We start from the raw sequence: 10,741 nt of genomic DNA, 5'->3' as shown, positions 1-10,741 counted from the left end.
TATCTTCCAAAGTTTGAATTGTCCTCTCGATTTGGCCATCAGTTTTTGGATGATAGGCCGTACTAAGTGTCACTTTCGTTCCCATGGCTCCTTGGAAGCTCTTCCAAAATCGTGAGACGAATCTTGGGTCTCTGTCAGACAGGATGCTCAATGGTACTCCATGAAGTCGTACAATATTATCCATATACTGTGTGGCCAACTTGTTCAGATTGTAGTTTATACGGATGGGTAGGAAGTGCGCGGATTTTGTAAGTCTATCTACGATTACCCATATTCCGTCCTGCCCTTGCCTTGACTTTGGCAACCCTACCACAAAGTCCATGGAGATATGTTCCCATTTCCATTCAGGTATTTCCAAGGGTTGCAACAATCCTCCCGATCGTTGGTGCTCTGCTTTGACCTGTTGACACACTTGGCATTTAGCGACAAATTCTGCCACGTCTCTTTTCATTCCATTCCACCAAAAATTGCTCTTAAGATCTCTGTACATTTTTTGTACTCCCTGGATGGAATGAAAATTTGGACTTGTGTGCTTCTGATAGTATTTCTTGGCGAAAGTTACCGCTGTCGGGTACACACAGTCGTCCTTTCATCCATAAGACTCTTTTGTCATCGATTTGTAGATCTTGAGACTTCCCACTTTCCACCTGTCCCTTAAGTTTCGTTGGCTCAGGGTTTCGGTCCTGGTTTAACTTTACAGTCTCTTGCAGACATGGCCTCGCGGAGAGTGAGGCCAGAGTGGTCTTTTTTCCACTTTTCCGACTCAGAGCATCGGCCACTTTGTTTGCTTTACCTGGATGGTAACTTATAGTCAAGTCATAATCCTTCAGTTGTTCGATCCACCGCCTTTGCCTCATGTTAAGTTCCTTTTGGGTGAACAGGTATTTGAGGCTCTGGTGATCTGTGAAATTTCGCACTTGGAGCCATAGAGATAGTGTCTCCAAATTTTTAAGGCAAAAACAACTGCTGCTAGCTCTAGATCATGCGTAGGGTAGTTTTGCTCGTGCTGCTTCAACTGCCTCGATGCGTAGGCGATCACTCTTCCCTCTTGCATGAGCACGCATCCCAGACCTTCCTTGGATGCGTCACTGTAGATGGTGAATTCTTTATCTTCTACGGGTAAGATTAGTACTGGCTTGGATGCGAGCTTTTCTTTTAATGTCTGAAAACTTTTCTCGCAACCTTCGTCCCAGACGAACTTGGAATTCTTCTGAGTGAGTTTCGTCAGTGGTATGGCGATCGAAGAAAAACCCTCGACGAACTTCCTGTAATAACCTGCTAGTCCAAGAATGCTCCTGATGTCTGTGGCGTTCTTAGGTTTCGGCCACTCTGTAATTGCCTTGACTTTCTTGGGATCCACTGATACTCCTGCTTCAGAGATTACGTGTCCTAAAAAGGATACACTCTTTAGCCAGAACTCACATTTCTTAAACTTAGCATAGAGCTCCTTTTCTCTCAACGTTTGAAGTGCAATGCGCAGATGCTCTTCTTGATCTCTTTCGTTGAAAGATTAGACGAGGATGTCGTCAATAAATACCACTATGAACTGATCCAGGAATGGTTTGAAAACTCTGTTCATTAGGTCCATGAAGGCTGCAGGCTCGTTGGTCAGCCCGAAAGGCATCACTGTGAACTCATAATGTCCATATCTTGTCCGAATGGCTGTTTTGGGGATATCTTCCGCCCTGACCTTCAGTTGGGGGTATCCCGTCCTCAGATCCAGTTTCGAAAAGACTGCGGCTCCTTTATGCTGATCAAATAGGTCGTCACTCCTCGGGAGGGGGTACTTGTTCTTGACAGTGATCTTGTTTAGTTCTCTATAGTCGATGCACAACCTCATACTCCCATCTTTCTTCTGTACAAAAAGTACTGGAGCTCCCCATGGGGACACACTGGGTCGGACTTGCTTTTTTTCCAGCAATTCTTGGAGTTGTTCCTTTAACTCCTTGAGTTCAGCTGGCGCCATCCTGTAAGGTGCTTTAGAAATTGGAGCTGTACCAGGAACCAGATTAATTTCGAACTCAACTTCGCGGTCCGGGACTATCCCTGGGAGTTCTTCTGGAAAAACATCCGGGAACTCACATACTATTGGGATGTCTTCTATCTTTAGTTCGGCTTCTCCTTGCACTTCGCTAACCATTGCTAGGTAGATATCTTCTCCGGATTTCATTGCCTTCCATGCTTGGGCAGCGGAAAGGAGTGATTTCCGTTCCTTGGATTTACCATGATACACGATCTCTTCCTGATTCGAGGTTCGGAGTTTAACTCTTTTCACTTTACAGTCCACTATTGCATTGTTTTTGGCTAACCAATCCATTCCTAGAATGATGTCAAAGTCGGCCATGACTATTTGTATTAAGTCTGTGCTGAATTTCTGATTACCGATACTGATCAAACAGTCTCTGTGAATCTCGTGAGTTTCGATGGCCTTATTTGTAGGAGTGGCTATTCGAAAAGGTTCGGCTAATAATTCGGGCTTAAGTCCTAGTTTCTTAGCGAGTCTCTTAGATACAAATGAATGCGTGGCACCACAATCAAATAACGCATAAGCAGGTACTTTTTGTATAAGAATGGTACCTGACACGACTTCAGTGGCGTCGTCGGCCTCTTCTTAATTCATAGCAAAGACCCTGGCATTAGGCTTGCTTTCTTTTGGCTTGTTGGGGTTAGCTCCTGTATTTGGCCCTATTCCCTTGTTGGGCCCGGCTGCTTGGTTGGCGGCAGTAGGACATTCGGCACTTCGGTGTCCCGCTTTCCCACATCCGAAGCATACACCACTGTTTCTTCGGCATTCTCCCAGGTGTCGTAGGTGGCAAGTTGGGCAAGGCTTAATATCCTGGTAGCTTGAGGTAGGCGAAGGTCCGTTTGGTGGTCCACCGGACTGGTTAGGCTTCTTGAAAGTCTGATTACTGCGTGAGGACTGACTAGTCATGGGCCTTTTGTTCTTAAATTCCTTCTCCCTGCGCTGGATTTCAGTTTCAGCTCGGATGGCTGCGCCCATTAGGTCTGAAAAATTCGCGGGTTGGTAGACTGCTAGAGCTGATTGGATCCTGCTGTTCAATCCCTTCTTAAAACGGTGCAGTTTCAAAACTTCGTCCGCCATGATTGCCGGAGCATAAGATCCAAGGGCATTGAACTGGGAGGTGTATACCACGACTGACATATCCGGAGTTTGAGTGAAGTTTTCAAACTCACTCAGTTTCTGCAGTCTGACCTCGGCTGGATAATACTGTTTCAGAAAGGCTTCTCGAAATCGCTGCCAAGTCATTGGTCCGGCAGCTGTCATGGCTGGCGAGATTGCTTCCCACCATTTTCCTGCTTTATCTTCTAGGAATGGCACAGTCACGTCCACTTTCAGTGCTTCGGGAACTTCCAATAGTCGCAGCTGCGTCTCTACACTTTTTAGCCAGCTCTGGCTAACTTCAGGGTCAGCAGCTCCACTGAAGGTTGGACATCTATTCTTGCGGAGTGATTCATAGTGGAACTTGATTCCGTTTGGTGGTGGAGGTGGTGGTGGCTGATTGACGTTTTGATTTCCCAACCCTTGCAGTGTTGTTGCTACAATGGTGGCTATGGCCGTAAGATCAGCTTGGCTTAAGTTGACTGCAGGTGGGGGTCCATTCCCTTGCTCGTTCTCTTGTCTGACCTCACGGTTGGTGTTAGCATAACGCGGGTTGCGATTCTGTCTCGGGGGTCTGTCGGCCATTTCCTACAATCGCATCGCAAGTTCTAAGAATTTGTACGAGTAAAGATCATACAATAGATTGTGCGGAAATAAATTGAAATCAATGGAACAAATAAAATATTTTATTGATTTCTCAAAAGAACTATAATGAACATGACCAATCTAACAGAAATAAAAGTCGTACTGAATGAAATAGCAACAACGGAAAAGTAAAATAATCTCCTAGAACAAAATCACTAAGACATCCTAGCCTAATCCTCTATCTCTCCATCCCCAATGGCTGCTATCGGCTCTTCAATCTCTATCGGCTCTTCCTCTTCCGGCTCTCCCTCCTGAAGTAGCTCTACCATATGAGTGAGCTGGGCATTCTCTGCATTAAGCTGGGCCACTTGTGTCTTCCATCCCTGAACGTCTGCCTCTGCCTCGTCCAACATATCAATGGTAAGCTGGTGGCGCAGTTCGTAATCCCTCTTATTCTGCTTGATCTTGTTCTTCAGTACCTCACCCTGTTGAGCAAGATAATGGTTCACCTTTGAAATGCTGTTTATAGCCTCACTTACATTCTCCAGTCTCTTCTTGCTCCTGGCATTTTGCTGTTTTTCTTCTTCCAATTCTTTTCGGTATCGGTCGATTTCTTCATGCAGCTTTCTCTCTCGATACAAGCCGTGTTCTATACCGTCCCTCAAATCCATATTATCTCCTCTTACCAACTCTCCTTGGTAGATAGCGTTGTTAAGTTGGGTTCGTATTACCTCCTTCTCTGTGGCTAAGGTCGCATTCTCCCGTCTTCTCTCAGCTAGTCTGGCTCTAAGGCGCTTTATTAGGTGCGATTGATTATCAATGGCAAGCTGCTTCATGTGGATTGCAGCTTGGGCACGAGTGCGGAATTGGGGAGACATTTCCTGAAAAAAAAGGAAAAGAAAATGCTCAAAATATCATAAATATGATAAAATATCAGGATGGAGTAAAATACTGAAAATTAAAAGTTTCTTCGAAAATTCCCAAAATGGAAAGTTTTAAGATAGACATATGGATTCGAAGAGTATATCGAGAGGATTTCAGATCAGTTGACGGAACCGAATTCGGAGTTTCCTACGAAAAAATCGAAGGACGTATGCTGGCGGGTTGACTCGTTGACTCGGCCGAGTTGACTCGCCGGAGTATGGTCGGAGCAAAGGAGTAGGACGGCGAAGGGGTGAGGGTCACGGAACCGTTGGTGGCACGGCCAAAATCGGTCGGAACACTACCTAATTTGGCCGGAACTCGCTCAAAATCGGTGGACTCACTTGAATTTGGGCGTTTCCGATTGGTTAATACGATCCCGAAATTGATTGTTGGGAAAAGTTACCCATGGATCGTATATCGTTTGGGTAAAATTAATTGAAAATCGTAGTAGGATTGGTAGGGTAATTGGACGCAATAATTTTCGGGTTAGGGTTCATATGCCAAATTCGTAGATCTGAAATTCCGGTTTCACACGAACACGAAATCTGAAATTGTTTGAGGTCTTTTGTTCGTCTCATCGAGGCGGTTCGGGAACTGGTCGCCGATCGAAGAAAGGTTACCGGAGGCGGCCGGAATAGGAGGAAACGCTGCGCGTGCGATAAGGCGCTGTTTGGCCGATTTTTCCGAAATTTTTTTTTTTTTTTTTGAAAATTCGATTTTTCCCACTCGGATTATGAACCTGGCGACTCTGATACCACTAAAATGTCACGCCCCAAAACTCGAGATTTGACACCGGCGTTGTTTAACAATCACACAATTGAAACAACCAGGCTCGTAGCATAGTATAAACCGAAAACCAGTTTATTATTCATAATTTCTCAAAAAAACAAATGTCTTTTCAACTGAAATAAAATAAATTTGCGGAAACGTCTAACCTAAAATTTTAAATTTCTAAAATAAAAAAAAAATAATCCTGTCTACTAATCACCATCCCCAAAACTGTTCCGATTCTTCTTCTTCTACGTGTTATTCGGACTTATCTGGGAAAGGTTGTAAGGGGTGAGTATTTTGGGAATACTCAGTAAATGGGAGAATTATCGAACACCACATAAAAAAAATTCCATATTTTCGAAAATAACATATATTTACAGCATGCTTTTCATAATCGTAACACTGCAATTTTTCACCTTTCATGGTTTACTGACGTCAGTCCTTAAGTTTTAATCCTCTAAGGGGGCGAGGCCGTAAAACAGTTCTATCCCACTGTTAAGGGCCATATGTTGGAATTCCACCTATTTTCAGGGAATCCTCACAGTGTCCTCACAAAAACGTAAAAAGATTTAAAAAAAACATAGACGGTGTTCGACCGCATTTTTTTCTTTAAAAAGAAAAACACATAACCCAAAAATTTAAAATTTAAAATTTGCCCACTTACCTTAAATTTTTGATGCAAAATTACGTGAATAATTAGGGTTGCTTGCACAAGAATTTTTCGAAAATTCCTCTTCGGCGGCTAGACGGCGGCAGCGCTTCGCTGTGGTCGAAAATCCTAAGGAGACTAGGGGACAATTTTCGAAAATTTGCTTTGTTTACGACGAGTAGTTTTCGAAAATAGGGCCCTCCTATTTATAGGAGTTGGCTGCTATCGTGATCAAGAGTTATAGTGCATTTGAACTGTGAATCAATTCTAAAATCATGATATATCCGTGATCTAGGTAGATATTCGAAATCTCCTTCTTCCTTCCCCACCTAATTTTCGAAAATCTCATGGTGTATATGGTTAGATTTCGAATTCTAGGGATTTTATTATCTCTTATTTGATCTTTTATCCCGGTATCTCAATATCAACCTAAATCTTAGACATTTATCTGCTTTTTTTTTTCAAAAATCCTTCTTTAATTCCTTAGATTGAGATAAATTTATTCATACCAAATTTTCAAGTTTAAAATAAATAATATTATCTTAATCTCGAGCTTCATAATTCTGTACACGATAAAATTATCTACACAACTTAGATAACCTTAAAACAAATCTTATATTCTAAATGATTTAAACATTAATATCCAAGATTACACCATCAAATTATTAACCTGATATTAAACTGATATGATCACGATATTACAAAATCCCGGGTTTTACACAATCCTTTAACTCTTCTCCTAGCTCTATTTTGGTTCTTTTAGGACGAGAAAAGATGAGCTTCTTTGAGCTAGGATATTGAATTCATGAGCTAGGGATTTCCTCCCCGACAATAAATGAGCTTCCTGGAGCTGAGGGTTTAGCTTATGAGCTGAGGGTTTCTTTTTCAAGAATCTTAGAACTTCCTTGAGCTGAGGGTTTTAGCTTGTGAGCTGAGGGTTTTAGCTTGTGAGTGACGTACCCTCAATTCTCATGGTTTTGCATTGCCTCGGCTTCTTTTTCAGCTACTTTCCGAGCTTTTTGAGGTGCTTTTCTTTGAAAAATCCGGGTTCTCACATCCCACCCTCCTTATTGGAAGTTTCGTCCTCGAAACTTGAGCTTGATAATTCCTCAAAGAAATGAGGGTGCCGAGTGTTCATATTTTCTTCAAATCCCCAAGTCGTTTCTCATTCAAATTTCCTTCGATTATTAGGAATTCAACTTCAAGTATGCTACTTGGATATGAGACATACTTCCTTAGCTGTGAAACGTGGAAGACGTTGTCAATCCTTGACCTGCCTGGTGGTAAAGCCAGCCGATAAGCTAGGTTTCCCACTTTTCCTAGAATTTCGAAGGGTTTGACATACCTTTGAGTTAGCTTTCTGGATTTGTTGAATCAAACCACCCCTTTCATAGGGGAAACTTTAAGCTTTCTTACCGGTTTCAAACTCCAACGGTCTTCGGTTTACATCAGCCCAGCTCTTTTGTCGATCTTGAGCTGCCTCGAGTTTTTCCTTGATAATAGCTATTTTATCAACAATTCAGGAAACATGATAGCTTTCCCTCCGATTTCAATACTTTCACGTTAATTATTGTTATCGACAGATTCAATCAAAGGGGGTGTTTACTTTAATTTCTTCTGAAGTCTATGACACATGCTTTAAGAATATCTTCAAAAGTCTGTATTTTTATTCTTAGTTTGGCCATATATTTGGGATTGACAAGCCGTGCTGAGGGTGATCTTGGTACTCATGGCATCTTGAAAGCATTTTCGAAAATTGGAAAGAACTTTGGGTCTGTATTGGACAAAATTCTTGTTGTAACACTATGTAGTCTTTTTTTTTTTGGCTTAGCGCCTCAGCTATAATGTTAGCCTTAGGTCATAATCTTTCAATAATATGATCCACCGTCTTTGACTAATTTTTAGTTCTTTTTGTGTGAACGATATTTGAGGCTTTGGTGATAGTAAATATCTCACATTTGACACCAAAGAAGTTGATTCTCTGGATCTTTGGCACAAATATAATTGTGGCTAATTCACTATCATGTGTTGGATAATTTTGCTCACATGATTTTAATTTCATCGACGCATGGGCAATTACTTGCCCTCTTGAATAAGAATACATCACAATCTTCTTTTGATGCATCATTGTAAATTGTGAAATATCTGCCTTATTCGGGAAGTACTAATACTATATTAGAAGCAAGTTTTTTTTCAGGATCTAAAAACTCCTCTCACATTTTTCACTCTAATTGAATTTATATTTCTTCTGAGTGAGCTAGGTGAGCGGAGGAAAATTCTTCATAACATTTTTTTTTAAAGCCAAATAATCCCAGAAGGCTTCGCATTACTATTCTAGTTTTCGATCAAGGCCAAATTATGATTGTCTCCACTTTCTTGTGACCCACTGATATGCCTATTTAAGAGATTATATGATCTAGGAATGTGACGCTTTTTAGTCAAAATTCACATTTCTTAAATTTAGTATATAGTTATTCTTCTCTGAGCATCTGCAGAGTAAGACGAAAATCTTACTTGTGGTCTTACTCACTTGTTGATTATTCAAGAATGTCATCAATAAATTCTACTACAAACTTGTCGAGAAATTTCTTGAACACTCTGTTCATGAGTTCTATGTATTTTGTTGGAGCATTGGTCATAACAAAAGAAATTATTATGAACTCATAGTGTCCATGTCCTTTTTTTTAAGGCTGTTTTAGGAATATTCTCTGCCTTGGCCTTCAATTGTGGTAGTGTGACCTTAGATAGAACTTTGAAAAGATCTTAACTCCTTTACCTAATTGAAAAGGTCATCTATTCTTGAAAGATGACATTTGTTCTTAATCTTATTGAGTTCTTTGTAGAATGACACATTATCTTGAACTTTCACCATTCTTCTGTACCAATAAGATTGAATCTCCCCAAGGAGAGGCACTTGGTCTGATTTATTTTTGTCTAACAAATCTTGGAATCGAACTTTTAGCTCCTTCAGTTCAACGGAAGCCATTTGACTGGGTTCCTTAGAGCTTAGTGTTGCATGAGCTATCAAGTTACTTTCGAATTCTACTTCACAGTCTGAGATAATTCAAAGTAACGCTTCCAGAGCTTGCTACCACAGGAATATTTTATACCTTGAGCTCAATTCCGTTTTTTTTCTTCTCTCATTATTGCTAATTAGACTTCTTAGCCATACTTCATGGCTTTCTAGGTCTGAGAAGCAAGAAGGAAGGATTTCTGTTCCTTATCCTTGCCAAGAAATACGATTTATTCTTGGATTGGAGTTTGGCATTCTTATCCCGACAATCTACCATTGCATGATTCTTGTCCAACCAAGCAATTCCCACTGAATAAAATCGACACTGAATATGTGTATCCATACTTAATTTATTCTATCTTAAAATTATCACGATTAATGTCTCAAAACTTAAAACCATAGAATATTAGAACATAACTCCTCTCAGCCTATTGACTTAAGTCCCAATAACTATAACTTAGTTAAAAATTCTTTCAATCTTGTACGGAAGAAACTAACTCCTCAAGCAATTATTCTTTTACTAAATCTTTCAAGACTATAAGCTTAGCATGCTTTAACACAAACAAGTTTCTTTGGATGTTTTTCTCTTCAAATATTCCCCCTTTTTTTTGTACTATAAGAAGAGTCTGAACTTATTATGTATGCTACAATTCCTCGATTTCCATCAATATCTTACTTTACTTCATAAGGAATTGACCTAAAAATAATATAAATTTCTTAATAAATATTATTTCTTTCCTTAAAAAAAATTCCTACATATTTAAATTTACCACGTAGCATCCCAAATTTAATGTACACACCGTTAATTTTTGACACAAAATCTACTTCCACATCTGAATATCAAAGCTTATAGAATTCTTATCTCATATTTTCATAAATAATTTATTATCCCCGAGTCAAATATTTCATCTTAAGTCGAAAGCTTATCTTCGATAGGTAAATTCCCAAAAATATAAGTCAACTTTTTATCAGATAGGTGTATTCCAAAAAAAATAAGACAACTAGTATCTGATAAGTACATTCCCAAAAATATAATTCAACTTATGTCTTTGCATTCCCAAAGAAATGTTGCACTTCATTCTTTTCATATCATTTAACCTTAATACCAGTCTAGCCTACCTTAACATCTCTCCATCATCAGTGTTATTTTTCCACTACATCCATGGGTGCTTCTTCTTCTTCTTCCACGTTTTCCTCGACAAGGTGCATATAGTTATTTTGTTCTTGCAATCTTTCCATAGCGTCATGAAGCTTGGCGATGTAACGTTCTTGCTTTCTAGCAAGGTCTTCGTGTCGATGACAAAAGCGGTTAGCAAAATCCTTCTCAGTTCCAATCCTTATTATCACTCTCGGCTAATGGAAACTAGTCGTACCATTTACATAGGGTTAGGGTAAGCTGGCTCCTGCTCAAGGTGATGTGTGAGACGTTGTATATCAGTTTGCAGTAGGTTCTTAATCTTTACGAGTTTTTGTTCCCTTGTTTTTCTCTAGCGAGTTAATCCTTTAGGGTTGCAATCTCTCGGGTTTGGTTTTGAATAGTATGTTGACGCATGCGAAGGACAGATTGAGCACGAGCACGAGGGCATCCATTTACTAGAATAAATTGAGATAAAATTTCAGAATGGAATAAAGGATAGAAAGGCACAAACAAAGTTGTTGTGGGATTTTTGATACTAAG

The 10,741-nt window shown here is 40.1% G+C and overlaps 2 protein-coding genes across 2 annotated transcripts; both read right to left on the bottom strand.

Moving 5' to 3' along the window:
* Window positions 1–473: 473 nt before the first annotated feature.
* On the bottom strand, window positions 474–857 carry LOC140974923 (uncharacterized). Its single transcript, XM_073438414.1, has one exon. The coding sequence runs from the start codon at window positions 855–857 to the stop codon at window positions 474–476; it is 384 nt and encodes a 127-aa protein (XP_073294515.1).
* A 1,754-nt stretch (window positions 858–2,611) lies between these two features.
* On the bottom strand, window positions 2,612–3,706 carry LOC140974922 (uncharacterized). Its single transcript, XM_073438413.1, has one exon. It carries the CDS (start codon window positions 3,704–3,706, stop codon window positions 2,612–2,614), a length of 1,095 nt encoding a protein of 364 aa, XP_073294514.1.
* Window positions 3,707–10,741: the final 7,035 nt, after the last annotated feature.

This window comes from Primulina huaijiensis, chromosome 4 (genome assembly GCF_012295235.1).
Source record: "Primulina huaijiensis isolate GDHJ02 chromosome 4, ASM1229523v2, whole genome shotgun sequence".
In the NCBI taxonomy this organism is placed as follows: Eukaryota; Viridiplantae; Streptophyta; class Magnoliopsida; order Lamiales; family Gesneriaceae; genus Primulina; species Primulina huaijiensis.
The sequence above is the reverse complement of the archived record's forward strand: the minus strand, read 5'-3'. Positions and strand labels throughout refer to the sequence as shown.